Source organism: Solea senegalensis, linkage group LG18, assembly GCF_019176455.1.
Source record: "Solea senegalensis isolate Sse05_10M linkage group LG18, IFAPA_SoseM_1, whole genome shotgun sequence".
NCBI classification, from domain to species: domain Eukaryota; kingdom Metazoa; phylum Chordata; class Actinopteri; order Pleuronectiformes; family Soleidae; genus Solea; species Solea senegalensis.
In genome coordinates, this window is record NC_058041.1 from 7,430,001 (window position 1) to 7,446,290 (window position 16,290).

General features: G+C 39.6%; 2 protein-coding genes across 3 annotated transcripts; both read right to left on the reverse strand.

The window, feature by feature from the left end:
• Positions 1-731: 731 nt before the first annotated feature.
• osbpl7 (oxysterol binding protein-like 7) lies at positions 732-13,159 on the reverse strand. The gene is made up of 22 exons (XM_044013519.1): positions 12,298-13,159; positions 9,344-9,559; positions 8,966-9,109; positions 8,835-8,888; positions 8,635-8,748; positions 8,403-8,555; positions 8,186-8,309; positions 7,867-7,985; positions 7,671-7,760; positions 7,376-7,526; positions 6,955-7,061; positions 6,676-6,844; positions 6,406-6,552; positions 6,171-6,307; positions 5,106-5,243; positions 4,780-4,843; positions 4,601-4,679; positions 3,772-3,916; positions 3,531-3,681; positions 3,205-3,331; positions 2,724-2,846; positions 732-2,414 (listed from the first exon to the last, which is right to left on the reverse strand). Exons 2-22 carry the CDS (start codon positions 9,473-9,475, stop codon positions 2,306-2,308), a joined length of 2,577 nt encoding a protein of 858 aa, XP_043869454.1. The 5' UTR covers positions 9,476-9,559; positions 12,298-13,159; the 3' UTR covers positions 732-2,305.
• A 71-nt stretch (positions 13,160-13,230) lies between these two features.
• mrpl10 (mitochondrial ribosomal protein L10) lies at positions 13,231-16,041 on the reverse strand. Of its 2 annotated transcripts, none has more exons than XM_044013522.1 (5): positions 15,980-16,041; positions 15,588-15,757; positions 14,852-15,016; positions 14,316-14,460; positions 13,231-13,773 (listed from the first exon to the last, which is right to left on the reverse strand). In XM_044013522.1, the coding sequence occupies exons 1-5, from the start codon at positions 16,017-16,019 to the stop codon at positions 13,535-13,537; spliced, it is 759 nt and encodes a 252-aa protein (XP_043869457.1). In that variant the 5' UTR covers positions 16,020-16,041; the 3' UTR covers positions 13,231-13,534. The 2 variants fall into 2 exon arrangements, with proteins under 2 accessions (XP_043869457.1, XP_043869456.1); XM_044013521.1 differs by having other exon boundaries at positions 14,852-15,019.
• Positions 16,042-16,290: the final 249 nt, after the last annotated feature.

Sequence of the window (16,290 nt, forward strand, 5' to 3'; positions counted from 1 at the left end):
GAGTAGGACAGATGTGAGTGTGTGTTGCTGCATCTTCACCACAGAGAGCTTGCACACAGAATGAGCAGACAAGTCTTGAAAGTGGGTTATTCAGAGCAGCCACAAAAACCTGCAAGTAAACAGACAAGACGCTGTCACCTTCAGACCAACACAAGCAGGAAGCACAAAGTGACCAGACAGGCACTGAATCTCCCTCCCCTAGTCTGCCGGTCTTTCATGTGGTGACACTGGTTGACAGAGGCCCAGCTTTCGCTCCCTGTGACAGAAATGAAGAGTGAGGCTGCAGTCGGCGCTGATCACAGATCTGCTCCTCGCTCCTCTCAAAGAGCGCTAATGACCTGAGACAACACTGTAGGTGACAGAGTCACTCAAAGAAGACAGAGCGGAGTTACTCAAGGTGTGTATGCTCCAGAGGAGATTACAGTGGCGTAGCTTGACATTTTTTGGCAAGGAAAGACCAGCTTAGCTTTGCGTAAGTCATGGAAACAGGGAGACAACCTGAGTCCACCAGACTGGCTGAAAGATTCTGGCAGGAGGACATTTATAAAAGCACAAATAGTCATTTTTGCACTGTATGAAACAAAATAGACGTGATGTGTCAATCAGTAAATTTGTAGAGGTGCTGGCAGACCATTTTTTTGAAAACATTCAGAGTCAGGCTAGACTTTAAGGACCAGGGTAAACTTTGTTGATTTTTAAACATTGTGACTATTTTACAGAAATACAGGGTCTTCAGACACAACATATTTAATCAACAAATGAAAGTATACTTACATACAAACCAGCAATTACACTTACGTTATGACAATAGTTCACAAAATATGTATCGGGCACCTTTACAGATTTTGCTTTTAGTATGTAGTAGATATTTTCAGACGGGTGTGGGGTTGTTTTATAGTGATTATTTCTGTAAATTTAAAAAAAAGAAAGAAAGAAAGAAAGATTCTGGCTACTGTTTGCCTTATTTCTTGTGTTATTTAAACTGCTCCTTTCTCAGCAAAGCTAATTTTATACGAGTGTATAAAGACTGAGATTTGCATCAGTCTTGCTGGAAGTTAAAGACAATCAAAAAGATGCACTTGGTCTTAAAGAGTGATGTTGATGCACACAGGACTGTCATTTAATTAATTAAATTAAAATTTGAATTGTACGCTGGAAACAGAACAGACATATTATTATGATCAAGTGATGGAAAAAAAACGTGTTTTCTGTATAATTTTGTACTATTTAATGTTTATATTGAGAACAAGGTGATGATTCCACTCTTGTTTCAAGTGCAATTAATAGAAAACAACATGTTTGATCATTGCCTTCAAAAACAACGAACACGGGCCAGTGGATGATTTCAATTACTTGTTCTGTAGTTTGCTGCATGCTCGTCTCCTCAGTGACCCTGCACCTGCACGAGTGCATGAAATCATACATAAAACAGCAGCAGAAGAAAAAAGAAATAAAGCTTTGACACACCTCAGGAACGACCTGGGACTGATTATGAGCCAGTGGGCCCCTGGGCACAGATGAGAAAAGGGCCCCGAGCCCTTCAGCCTGGTAGGCCTGTTCACTAATCCATCCTTGAGAACGACCCCTGCTGGATAACTCAGCTAGTGCAATTAACTCCAGCAAAACCACAAATCCGTTATTAAACATTTGATACCTCCATTTCCCTTCCCATCTGTGTTTCCCTAAACACACATTTCCATGAGAGAGAAGCTAAGACTGTGTGTGTGTGGAAGCTGTGTTTCCAGAGATTTTACTGTATAATATAGAAATAGAGGCGTGAAGAAGGGTCAAGAAACAAGCATGTTATTTGTGTGTGTGTGTGTTCCATGTGCACTGTTTCTGTCAAGGGAGCAATTATCCTCCTTTGACTCTTTCGATGAGAGCTTATAAATAGCAATGCAGAAATAAATAATGGATGAAGGTTTTTGAAGGGGGAACTGTTATTTATTAAAGGTGGCTTAATTGTGTCATGTACTGTTGTTTTTTTTTTTTTATTCATGAAATTAAAGCTTACACATGACAAAACGCAACATTTTGGTGCCTCATTTTCCCAAAGTAGGAAGAGTCATTGTTGCATTGTAAGCTGGAGGACGTGTTTTTATTTTAATGTTTACTTACAACATGCTAATTGTTATGTTTCAGAAAAAAAATGTATTCATTTCAACATAAGTATATGAATGCTGAGTGAATTTGTCTAAAAAAAAAAAACAGCACAATCTCCACTCAGAGCAGTTCATATATGCTGTTCAAATATCCTCCACAGATATTCTTTAGTGTCTGCTGTCACTTTGCACTCCAACCATCATCACCACAGAGTAATGTTGTCCATATTAACAAAGCCTGGATCCTCTCGGAGCTTCCAGTAAGAGCCGTTTGTCAACCACACGTCCCGTCCACACAAATCTTTGGCTTTCCTGAAAGAGAATTAAGAAAAACTATTATTACACAATTTTCTGTGATTCACTGTTTGCACAGGAACAGAAAGAGGATAATCTACCACCTAAGAAATGTAAGTATTTTGAGGAATATGTATAATAATTACCATTATTATTGTTATTATTATCATTATGAAGACACTGTAAAGTTGTGTTTTTATGGCCTTTGTTGTTAATAAGAACCTTTATTTGGCATTTGTTGTGACAAAACACTTTCAATGGGTATTTTATGACATAATTATAAAATCCATCTTTCATGTAATCTATCAACAGGAACTGGAAACTTACTTGAAAAAGTGTGGAACATGTTCTTCGCCCCTTTTAGCGAGCGCTTTTCTACGATCCCTCTGTATGTCTTCTATCTCGTCTTTCTTTCTGTCCGCTTCATTCACTTGACCCTCCTCCAACAGTCTGCAGAAACCCCGTGAAACAAAGAATTTAATCAAAGGAAAAGGCAAGGACAGGTATTTATTTTATATATAATTCCATAACAATTTGCTAAAAGGAAAAATCACTTCAAAATCACTTTGAACAGAAGCATTTTCAATCTAGATCTAAAAACTGCAGTGGGCAGTGTCTATTATGTGACCATAAAGTAGCTTGTTCAAGCAATGTACTGCATAATAACTTACTCCTGCTTCTCCTTCTTTAGATATTACATTTGTTATAACAAGCAGACCACTCTACGTCGGTCTCAGAGGTGTTGGAGGGCTGTACTGCATAATAAATTAGAACATTATTTTGCACTGGCATCTTCAGCTCTGCTCACCTTTGGTCTGGGCGCAGACGGCTGTCTGTAGGGGGCAGTAGAGGCTCCAGGTCAGGGGTGAGTTCGTTCAGCTCCATTGCTAAGGTGGAGAAGCCATAATACAGCAGGTGATCCTTTGGCTGGGGATCTGTGGGGTGACAAAGGCTTTTCAAGTGAGCTGCTGCACACACGTGTCTGGATTTATATAGATTAGCAGTTTTGGCAAAAAGGAGTCTGTCAGCCTAAGCGTATCCACAATAAAGAGTCGGAACAAGAAGTTGTATAAACAAAAAAGGGATAAGAATGTAAACAATTATCTGGTCTCATTAAAGTCAACCCTCACTCACTGGGCTTCCAGACACATTTTGGAGTCGGCAGAGTGTCACAGAAGATGCCTTCATGCCACAGACCGCCAAATCGGTGAATGACACTCCCACTCTGATCCAGCACCATGCCCTGCACCTCGTTCTTGTTTGTGTCCGAGCCCCAATAACGGGACTAGAATAAAACAAAGCTTTGTTAGGAAAAACTCTAGATGCTACTAGATGCTATTTAAATGTTACAGAAATGTGCAAAAGTTGAATTCACCTTGACAAAGGTGATCTTGCACGTGCACACGCTACTGTTAAGATTTTTGATGGTGACCTCTCCGTAATGCTCCAGATAGCGCTGCTGACTGAGGACATTATGGATGCAGGTCACCACTTTGTTCCACTCATAGTGGTCACCATACCTGAGGAAACCAGTTTAGTTTTAGAAAGTGCAGAGATAAAGTCTTCAGGGAAGCAGATTTCGGGCAAACATTCTCTGATTCCAGCCTCCGAGAGGAGAGAGTCTGTGTTTTACATTATCGAAAAATTGTTGGTCAGCCAAAAAAGTCACTGAAAGATTTGGATTTTGTGAAATCAAAAAAAAAACATTTTACAACATTTGAACCCTGTAAACAACAAGTCTCAACAAACAAATGATTAGCGTCAGTCAGCAGTTATGCTATTGTTTGACATAAATGGAAAATAATCATTAAGATGTTACCTTGAATCTGTAATTCCATTATTTACATGGATTTTTCAGGACGAACATGGAAACAGCTTCATTGTACATTAGTTTGTATATCACATCATTACAAACACCAGGGCAAGTACAGCGGCAGAAGCAACATATGGACAGATGGTTGAAAGTTTGTCTTGTCTCTGCTTTGTGCGGCTGACTGATGGTGATAACGATCACATTTATAGAACTTGTGTCAGGTCTCATTGCTCCCAACAGATTTCTAATGAAAGGACACGCCATTATTTCACAAAAAATATGACTCTCAGTTACACATAATGGTTAGCGCCTCGCCTCATCTACCACAGACACTGCAATCAATTTGCAAACACAGCCCTAAGCCTGGTGAGAATAAATTAAAATTGTTTACCTTGGAAGAGTCACGTTCACCATTCCGGTTGGCAGAATCTCCAATGACTTCCCCCAGAATTTATTTTTCCATCTCTGGTCTGTTGACAAATGTAAACAAGTGGGCGATGGCAATATTTAATACATACATGTTCAGTGGCAGCTTTTAAAAAAACGGATTTTTGGTTTTATGATTCTCACCTTGCCAGAAAGAGAAGTTCTCTGATTCTGCATGGCATGCAGAGATGGGCGGATGGTGGCAGACCTGGTGCGGAGGACAAGTTCAATCTACTTTCGATCAAGTTCTCATGCTGGATAAGATACTTCATTATTATAATGAAATAATTATATAATAATTACATTGCAGCTTAATGTCTGTCGTTTGTTTTAATAACATGATCAGAGATTTGACGGATCATCTTAATTTACTGAGCCGAGCTTCTGCCAGCTAATTGGCCATCTCATTTTCCCAGTTTGAATAGATCTGTTCTGTTGTTAAAGGTTTAAAGGTTTCTTTCTTTGGATACCTGCTCGCTGATGAAGCGGAACCCTCGATCTTCTCTGATACACTCGTAGGTTTCCCCGAGCACCGGGTTAAAGGGCTTATAGCGGTTTCTGAACGTTGCAGTGGAATATCCAGAGATGGCAAAGGCAGCAATGTAAACCTGCAATAGATAGAAACAATTATTTGCATGCTATTCATTATCTGTAAGTAGCCATCCACTAATTTAATATCTCCCATTGAAAGCATCAAAAAACAGAAACCAAAACCTGCGCACTGTTGAGATGACTGAAGTTGCTGGACTTACACTTAATGAATGCAATAAACTAAGAAAAAAATCAAAACAAAGACAAAATGTTCCAGTGTCACTTTTCCTACCCCCACCAAAGAAAACAAAATTGCCTTGTCTCGGTGCACCCCATACTTCACCAACTGATTAAGGAGTGATGCTTTGACAATGGAGGAGTTTATTTAAAAAACAAGTTTCACCTAATACTATGACAAGTATCAAACGATGCACTGAAAGGTCTTTTCATCAAGAGTGATTTCTCAGAATAATGGAGACACAAACCAACAGAAGCAAAACAAACAGGCGCATTGGACAATGTCATTTGTGAACGCATCTGACGTGGGTGTCCAGTGAAAATTATTTTTTTGTGCACACGTTTAAAAATGCTGCTCACTTGTACCAATTAATGATGACATATAGAAGGAGAAGAACTTTATTGTCATTGCGGTACAATTAATTTTGTTCAGTAGTTTACTGAGACCAGCAATAAACAATAAGAACAAAAAGGACTCAAATGCAATAAGATACAATACAATGCTACAAAATAGAGCATAGATGGAGAACAATAAACAGTGCGATGTAAACATTCTGACATTGGTTGTTGCACAAACATCAAGTTTAACAGTCCTGAGTGTAAAGTGATTCTGTGCATTTGCAGCAGCTGGGGGAAGGGCTGTGGACGAAGATGGTAGGGGCGTGGGCTTACTATATTGTTTTATCACACAACAGCAAATGTGACTCTGTTGTCACTGTTTGTTTCCCATCTATCCTACAAAGCAGCGTGTGTTTGGGCAGGCTCACCATCCTCTGATAGGGGTCTGGTGTGTTGCTGGCAGTGTCCAGCAGCTCGCTGTACTCCAGCTCCTCACACAGTCTCTGCAGCAGGTTCACAGGCTCGTTGAGAGCAGCAGGCATGGACACTCGAGCCAAGTCTTTACCTGAGGACGAAAAAGAAATACAAATACGTATATATGTATACTGTCATCATTTCTGTGTGAAAGCACAGAAGGGTGATCTAATCTGTCGAGGTGCTTGCCTATGTTATTGTAGAGGATAGCCATGAGGCCCACGTGGCTGTTGTCGGGACAGTGAGCAGGTAATGTGGTTCGACGCCCAGTGCTCTTGGGAACGACACTGTTTGGGGTCTTGGAAATGCTGGCGCGGTACTTGCGAGTGGCTGATGCTGTAATGTTAGTGAAAGGAATCAACTATTAATCATTTATAATTGTCAAAGTGCAGTGGCCCCTAAACACTGTTGACCACATCTATTTTCATATGTGTCGTCAAGTTAACTACATGTTCCCACCATGTCCCTCCTCTGGCTCCGAGTTGGTTGTGCTTCCATCGCTGAGTCCCGATTCTTCAGACACCTCAGAGGAGCTACCACAGACGACGTCGTCGCTGGCATCAAAGTACTCTGCACCCGAGTCGGCCACCGAAGGAGGCCTGAGGGATGAATGCTGCTCTGCTGAAGGCTAATGAGTGTGGAAAAGAAAGAAGAATGAAACGCAGAAAACAAGCGTTTAAAAACCACACAGGGACAGGTACGAGAGGATCTGGATGAACGCTGTGACATGAATCTCACCTCAGTTAACGTGTTGGACTGGTGGATGGTGTTAGATTCCCAGACTTCTTGTATTTTCTGCCTCTCCTGGGACAGAGTCTCGTGAACTGATTTCAGGGATGCAAGCACTGAAGGGTCACACAGAGAAGAGTTGGTGTGAATACATTCGCAGCAGAAAACATCCTTTACCACAGGATGTGTATGATCATTTTTTTATTTTTTTATCAGTCTTAGGAGTCCAGGGTGCCTGAAGCTGTAATGTTAGTGAAAACAAAATACTTTGTACATGTATATTTAAAGACACAGGTGTGTAGGACAGTGGCGAGAGGATTTAAACAGCAGACAGGTTTGGATATCCTTATCTTTAGTCCCACATTTCTCCATTGGCTTTCACCCTGATCACATGGTAATACTGCGTACGCTGCATGGATTTTTCTCTGACCTCGTAACGATGTGGAACAGATGTCCTGCTGGATTTTCTTGCACTCGGGTGATGTGACGGTGGGAGGGGACAACTGAGAGTAGACGTAGTCCGGGATGGAGGGCACTGATGCGCCGAGGTGAGATGAACTGCTCAGGTGACTGGAGGACAGCTGTGATATGAAAAGAGGATTATTTTACTCAATTTTCTCTAGATAAGAATCATTTCATTGTTATACTGTGTTCTGGTGGACTGATATCTAAATAAATACAATGCAATGCAAATAGTGATTAAGGAAGTTACAGCTCATTCTTACAATTCCCAAGGCCTCTACTGTAGACAGTGTGCGAGAGTGGCCCCACAACTTCCCTGACTTTGCCTTCTTTGGCTTCTCAAGTGAAAGATTCTGTAATAAAAATAGAGGATATATTAAAGCAATATATGTATATAATGATACACATATTTACATTACATTACATTTACAAAGGGAGCCATGTCCCTCCACTGTCTACCTGCATGCTGATGATCCGCTGCAGGTCTCCATTTGTGAAAGCCTGGCCCACCTCCAGCGCCTGCAGCCTCTGAATTAAGCGGTTTAGCTCAGACAAGTCCAAATGGCATCGGTTCAATTCTGCAAGAAACATTCAGAGGCATCGCTAGATTTCATTTGATTTCAGGAACTAAGGGGTCAGACAACATTTATGTGGACATGCTCACATTTTGGAGAGAAAAGATTAAGGAGGTCTGGCAATCTCACTCCTCTCTATATAATATAATACCATTTAATACTAAATAATAGTTGGTTATGACATATAAACATATTAGAACTACCATGAACACAGTTGTCTGGGTCGTGACTCTGCTGCAGCCAGGCAGAAACTTTTCTGTTGACAGCCGTGTTAGCCGAGGGCAGCGCTCCTGACGCCTGGGCCAAATCAATCACACCTGTGGAGCTCTGATGACGTCATACATACAGGGACACAGGAGTTAATGCATCACTGACTTTAGATTCACTTGTACAACTGCTTGTTGTTGATGTGACATTCACCAGATCTCCATTTCTCTGAGCTGGTCCAACGGCAGCGCTGTGAGACAAAGTCTGGATGAAGCCGCTGTGAACTTGCGCTGCCTCGTTCTTCTTGAACAGGCGGTGGGCTTGTAGTTTGGTCATCCAGATGTAGAAGAGCTCATGACTCTTTGCCTTGGTGAGAGAAACAAGTCATGGTGTACAGAGTATGTTTGACTTCATCCTCTGAAACGTGTTTGAGAACTACATTTACCTTCATATGATAGAGAATGTCCCCCGCATCCAGGTCAATGCGGTTTGATTTTTTATTTACTGACATTACCGCAAGACTAACATCAAGGGAGCCCTGGACCCGCCCCCTGGAGACCTTAGGAATAAGATAAAAAGATTAGTTTTATCCTTACAAAATCTATATGGCGAAAACTCATGTTATTAAATGTAATGTTGACTCACGTCCTGTTGGTTTTTGGAGTAACGCAAAATCCCAGCTTCCAAGACAAAGTATCTCTGAGGAAGAGATCATTAAAGGCTGTTCAATTTTCTTTATTTTCATGTCAAGGTGAAAGCCTGAATGGATTTCTCACCTTGTGCCAACCTTTCAGTGGCCACTTCCTCCTCTTGAGAAGATATCCTTCACAGACACCCGGGGTGGTCATATCCTGAGGATGGTCACCTCCCATGTGCATTTCTACAGGAAGGTCATCAATGACTTCCCAATCTTTGATCATCTACAGCATGAACAGGAAAGAATACCTGAGGTTACTTAATAACATTACATTTTAACACTTTTTGGGAATCAATCAATAGAAAATAATCAGCAAAAGTTATATTTGTTGTATTTTTTAAGCTGCACATAGTTACTTTCTCTATTCCCAGATTATTGTCACAGTAATACAGACTGCATTACAGTAACATAGAAATTCAAAAATACTATACTCGTCAAACATGTGGACAAACGTCACCTGTCTGGAGTGGCGAGATGACACTGTGCTGCTGCTCCGAGAGTGGGACGCTTTGTTCCACGTCGGCGACGACTTCTCCAGGCCACTCGCCAGCGACAGGCTGCGGTTGAGTTGAGAAGCGTATGAATCCATCTCCAGGAGCAGATCTCACACTTCTGTCCCTGTAGAGCCTGGCTGGTTGTCGAGAGAGATCCACTCTAATCCACCGAGACACCACTGTGAGGTCAGGATTAGTTAATTACTGAAGCCGAGAGTAGAATATAAATCGAAACACACATCGACCATAGCGGTGTAGAGCTGCACTGATTACCTGATCAGTCAACTGTCCTGATAATAACTTTATTTGGATAATACGAGGCATTTAAAGAAATCACCCATGTCTATGATGAAATATAACAAGCATTCCAACTATTTTCTGGTGTTTTACTGGCAAACTCTTATTTTATAAATCAAGAAGAGGAACATAACTGGCAGATTAACCACTATAAAATTGTTAGCTGGAGCCATTACTGCAGTGCAGAAAAATGTGAGGATGTCAAAGGCAGGGCAGCGATTATAATGTTATTTCACATTTCACAGGGATTTTCATTCCCAAATAAATATGACCATAATTCAATATCATAATTATTGCCTCTTGATCTTAGATTAGCAAATTAATCACTCAAAACTCACTGGACAACATCCCCACATTCAATCTCAAATGTCATATACAAAGTGAAATATACAACTACAATGTGTCCTTGCATGAACTATTATGCATATTTTTAATGACCCTGAAAGTGATGAAGAGAATCAAGAGAGCAGGGGAAGAAGAGACAGGACTCTTTCTAATCCAGTAATCCAGAGCTGAGCTCTCTGTTCAAGAGTGTGTTGCCATGAATGCTTCATGTATACACGTGGATACTCTAGATCATTCTGAATCTTAAATTCCCAGTTTTTTCCACATTACTGTACATGGGTGAATCACATCTTAGAGTGCACATTACCTGTGTAACAAAGGTAAACACAAGAGAAAAGATGTGACCTTTAACCCTTTAGAAGATGAGTGAGACACAGTATTACTCTTTCGCGGCATGCTCCAGTCACACAAATACTGTCATTGTGTGAATTTAGCTGATATATCAGCTAAATTCTTTACCTGACCTCTAAAATGAAATGAATATTATGTGTGAGTCAATATCAGCTATTTCTGAAAAGTATTACTTATCTGTATATAAATAAATATCATAAATAAATAAAAATTACTCACTCGAAATGATAATAGCTAATTGGATCCATATTTAATCACACTGGTGGAAATCAATGTTGTTGCAGATGAAATAGATTAATAACTGAATAGAAATATATTAAGAATTAGTGCAACGACTTCTACAAAGTGTCATAATATTTGGGCAAATTCCAAACTCTACTTTGAACTTACCGCTACATTAACTATCAGGGGGAAGATGCTATTATCATGAGTATCTTCATCACTTAGGACACTATGAGTTGGGCACATGAAGGTATAATGTCTATGTGACACCACGGCCAAGCAGAGGATTACTAACCTCAGCTTAATTGGTTTTTCAAGGGATGCTTTTAGCACCTTGTCACTCGGATAAAGAGGCAATGCAGGCAGAGAGAAGAACTGACTCATACATAAAAAGTTAACAGTAGGCAATTGAAAATGTTGTTTCTATGATGTGATACTGTCAACACTTTACTTTTTACTTGCAAAATAAAAAAGTAAAAAAAAAAATCTCACAAGGTTTGATAGCGGTAACAATATAATTATGACAATATTACAATCTTGAAAAACATAACAATAAAGCTTTGGATCAAATTCATCTTTAACTTGTGTTTATTGTGGCTTTTGTTTCATTGTGGCAATTATACTCAAAATACTCACCCTGTAATCGCACCAGATTATTAACACAATATCTACAAAACAGCAAATATCTACTTTTTCAAAGCATGACAGATGTGAAAAATCACATTTGAATGGCAGAAATCATTATTTCGTGAGCAATAACGTCAGTTATTAATTATTGGTTTTCAAAATAGTTGCATATTAGTTTATATTGACTAACAAAAGTAATTATTGCACCAATTCTGAGGTTTCTTTTCTTTCCTTTGTTAATTTTTTTCTTTGCTGAATGAACATGCTATGCAGTTGAGACCACATCATTCAGCAGAAACAAATGTAGTTCATCTCACAGGATGCTGAATCAGTGGCACATTTGATCTAAACTGATATGTGTATAAAGCTGGACAGAAACAGTCAGGCTTGCCATTATGTAAGATCAGGGAAACTGACCTCAGTGATGAGAGCATGTGGTGGAAACAGGATGAAGGGATTTGCAGGTTTCTGATCTTGTGTGTACCCTTGGATGAAAATAAATAATATTCTGCATGTAAATTGTTTTTTTGTGTGCGTGTGTGTGTACGTAATCCCACTGAGTGCGATTAAAGTTCCCTTTCCATAAGGCTTTATGTTTTTCAGAGTTAAAGCCTCTGAAATACTAGATGCAAACAAGATGTTTTGGGGTTCTTTTGTTATTTTAATGGTATAAAAATAACTGTTCCATTGAAACTAAAACATAGTCCTGATGATTAATCAGAAAGCAGATATTCCTCATACCTGACACAGAACAAGTGACATCACAAGCTCATTATACTCATAGATGCCAACAAATCAAGTCAGTTGACCCGGATGTACAACAGTTAATAATAATAATCTTTCTTTTATGTTTTACTGCAGCCAGTAAGATCTGATACATTTCTATGAATGAGTGTGGAACATTTCTAGCTCTACTTTTACAACAAATAATTTAATCAAGTGACTCTGTTTGTGTGCAGAGAAGTGTCGATAAATTCACCAAAACTGTTTTTTATTTGAACAATATTGCGTTCAAACAAAAAAAACCCGATTTACTTAACTAATCTAATGCGTAAAAATCATAAAGAACTCTTACCTGAAATCCACCCGCGTCTTTCATTATCTGGCGCAGTCCTGCGAGTCTGTTGGATCTATAAAAAGTCCAGTTAGATGGTCGAAATGCCATGGAAAGTCACCACGTCCACAAACAAAACGTTTTCCCATCGATAATAGATATCTAAAAAAAACTGCAATCAAATTGGAAGACGGTCTACATGTTTCATTCGATACTAAATCGCGTTGACTACAATCTCATCGCGGGCCCTTCCCTCTCTGAACTCTAAATCTAAGAACTGACTGTGCGTCGCAGGCAGCGCGCGTCGTGCGCAATATGTGCTGGGCATTATCCGCATTAGGTGGAATTACAGCGAGTGTCTAGCAGAGAGATGTGGTGGAGGAAGGTAAACCTAACCGACCTACACTCACTGTCACTGCGCTTGTTAAGTCATGTTGGAATCAATTCTTATTTATCCATCATATTCCAATATAACGCCAGTATTTGGCCCTTCATTCGTTCAAAAATTATAGCATTTCCAGCCTTTTATTAAGACAACATTAGTCACATTTCCTTAGAGTTTAGAATAAAAACATGTTTTAAGAGTGTTTAAAATCCCTTAATTTGGAGAGCAGTGTGGTGATGAGAGGAATGCCTGAGTGATGTGTGCTTCACTCAGTAAAGCAAGCCCTAATAAACTAACTGACCCAGATTAACATGCTGTAATCTGCAGATTAACTATCAAGCTCTTGACCACTTGTGTTTATTTTGGTAGGAGTGGTTTTCATAATGCTACTTAAACCTTACACCTGTGGCAGCTGGCACTGTATACTGTGTTCTTGTATTGTAGGTAATATTTAATGTTTGACAATTTAAAAAAAGACATTTAAATGCTGACCCAGTTATCCAAGTGGAAATATTTTCCCAGCAAACCGGCAGTAGTTAATATGAAAATTGAAAACAATTCAGTCCAAATGAATTTAACATTATTTATTTATATCCCCTTAAATAAAGTCAGAGTGAGATGTTTGCGGTATGGTCCAATCAAGACGTCATCAGGAAGTTTAATTCCACTGAAACCTGCCATGTCCAAAGAATCTTCATTGCTCATAGAGCAGATGCACACAAGAAGATTTACAAATGTTTGCAATATTGTGCAGACTTTTTTCCCAGTCCCAAAAACTGCCCGGAACTTTGCTATCAAATTAAAATAAATGTTAAGGTGTTCATCCGAGTCTACAGTTCCTCACTGTTCTGAGGAAAGGAAAAGTCCCAAGCTCTATGTGGCCTTCTCCGCTGCAGGACCTGCCTCCATGCTGCTGTCGGGGCTCTGCTGCTTGATGTGCTGCTGTAGCAGAGCCGACAAGTGTGCTGGGTGATGCTGCAGCATGGAGGAAGTGTGGGATGTCAGCATCATTAGCCCACTGAGCAGCTGACCCTGGACAACAGTCATTGTTGGCAGTTTGGAGTAGTTCACAATCCCCTCTACACTTAGTAATGTGTTGTCTATACAGGCTCCTGTTGAGACAGAAGTGCCGCAGTTACATTATGTTGATGATAAAAGATTATGTATTTTGAAAGAGAAGAGAAAATAAAATGGAAGAACACAAGTCTGCTCATAACATTACAAACACTCTGCACTGAGAACCAGGTGTAAGGGATGTTGGATGAATGTATTCAACTGTTTTAATTAATATGAAACCTTACATACTAGGTTAGATTTTGAATTACTTTTTGAGATGTATTATAATATATTAAATACTGGATTTGCCAGTGGGATAACTGAAACTTTTTAACTTGCTGTTATGTTACTCATATCAGTCTGCAAACATACATAGAGCACATGGAATTGAATCAAACCTTTATATTGGTTTTGTTGCCATCAAAAAAATCACTTTGGATTGTTTCTTAACATATAGGTAAATCTCCCTTTCGTACGTTCTTGTGGTGATCAAGCATGTGCAAATGTATCTGAGCATGTATGTATGATTACATAAGAGACATTTGAATTATTCTATTTTACAATTTCTCGACACCTGCAGACAAATAAGATAACATACCCAGTAACGTCATCTGTGGGCTGGACCTCAGAGTCTTCAGCATCTCGCTGACCTTTGGCTCTTTACTAACAAACAGCACTGTTGGACCAATGAACAGAGGTGCCATGTTGCTGTAAATACTGCCTTTGAGGAAAGAAAGTGTCACCTGGAAAAGACCATGAATAAAGATCAGTTTCAGCTTTTAATTATCTTGACAGTGAACTTAGAAAACATTTTTTTATTACTATCAATATATTTATCAAAGATGATGCCTTGTTTTTAGATGTACAAGTTACTTGTGGAGACAGAATTAGTTGGACTATGGTGTCTATGGGGTACCTTAGGGTTCATAGTTAAAGAATTAAGCAAGCAAATTTCCTGCAGCTCTCTACTGTATTTATCTGATTAAGTAATTGAACAAGCAAAAAACAGACATAACTTCACAGTGAAGTACAAAAAAGGAAGGAAGAGATGCTGTTTGCATGGAGAGCTCACATCACAGTCAACACGTCTAGTGTTCTTAGGTAAAAACACAATTACAACAATTGCAGCAGTACCTGGTTGGGGAAGAATTTGACATTGATGCCATGTTTGTAAAGCCTGTTCTTGAGAATCATCATATCTTCAGCAGTGCTGGCGTTGTTCTGGGCCACAGCAATCATCTTAGACTCCTGAAACAAGTTCTTCAGATTCTTCTTCAAAAGTAACGTGAACGCAGTATCCTGCTGAAATAAATAAAAAAGATAATTAGTTTGTCATTTGATCTGTTGGGCATTCTGAGATTTTTTTAAGTAGTGTTTTTATTATTCATTATTCAGTTAATGTTGCTTTTCTATCATTTCTATCATGCAATATATATTTAAAATAACATCCATCCGCTCTGCTGTACAATGTACTGTATGCACTATCATATACTGCATATTTCCCTTACTGGCTCCCACTGTAAATACTTTGAATACTTTTTTACATATTCTTCTAACTTTTATCGAAGGTATTGGTGCACTGTTTTGTTGTTTCTTCTTCTATTCTTTTATCTCTTCGCTTGCACTACTAGAGCTGTCCTTTAATTTCCTTGTACACTGTATAATGACAATAAAAGTGATTCTGATTCTGATTTCAAACCAGTCTGGCTTTTCTTCTCTGACTTCTGACATCAACAAGGCATTTTCACGTATGAAAATACCAGCAGATCAGCAGTGGGATTGCTGGGTTAAGTCCAGAAAGGGCTGGGATGCCTCCTGTGCAAGATATAAAACACAAATTGCTCCCTTGGTGTGAGTGTGTGAATGTTACCTCCTGGGCTTGTTTGGTTTGGGACTCGTAGGCGCCTGGAGGGATGACCCTCACTGGAGGAATATACTCTGTAACAGCCATGAGCTTCTGTCTGAGTATGTGCATTGGTTTTCTGTGGCGAGTCACGGCCTTGGAGCCGTGGCGGACATGCTGAGCCAGGGGAAGCCATCCTGGAAGAAACCAAATCTGTTGAAACACCTGAACAGCTCTATACAAACAGCTCCTGATGACAGCCGCTAACATCGGCTAACTGAACCACACATAACACTTTTAACCATAGCATAGCTGAAAACAGGTCGTTCGGACAAAACGGACACAAAACAGTAACCTTTGTCCACTCCCCTGGACAAAAAGTGGACACAGTAATGAATGAAATATTGACGCTACACTACCCTGTTTCGGTAGTAATTTTAAACACAAGGTCGCCGCCATCTTGAACGGGAAACTGTTCTGATTCCGGAAATGACGGAAAGGGAAATTACGTTGAAACAAACGATGCGTTCAGGTTCACTTCGGGTGAAAGAAAATCAACTCAAAACAAACGTAGACGCTGATCCCATAATATAATAATTCGTGTTTCTTCTCGTGTGTTCGTACATTCGCTTGAGTTGAGTCACCAAGCAACTATATATGTAGATTAACCTACAATACAAACGTTTGGAAACACGTTTGTTGACGTTTTCTTCATGTTTATCTATATTGT

Bases quoted from the DNA above. Each gene is read 5' to 3' on its own strand.
- osbpl7 (XM_044013519.1), bottom strand. From the start codon at position 9,475: ATGGATTCATACGCTTCTCAACTCAACCGCAGCCTGTCGCTGGCGAGT. The intron at 8,749-8,834 runs GTGAGTCAACAT...CTTATTCCTAAG, and splicing joins ACTCCAAAAACCAACAGGAC to GTCTCCAGGGGGCGGGTCCA. The intron at 2,847-3,204 runs GTGAGCAGAGCT...GGGTTTCTGCAG, and splicing joins CGTCTGCGCCCAGACCAAAG to ACTGTTGGAGGAGGGTCAAG.
- mrpl10 (XM_044013521.1), bottom strand. From the start codon at position 16,019: ATGGCGGCGACCTTGTGTTTAAAATTACTACCGAAACAGG. The intron at 15,758-15,979 runs GTAGTGTAGCGT...GGTTTCTTCCAG, and splicing joins AAAATTACTACCGAAACAGG to GATGGCTTCCCCTGGCTCAG. The intron at 13,774-14,315 runs GTATGTTATCTT...CTGTCTCAACAG, and splicing joins CCCACAGATGACGTTACTGG to GAGCCTGTATAGACAACACA.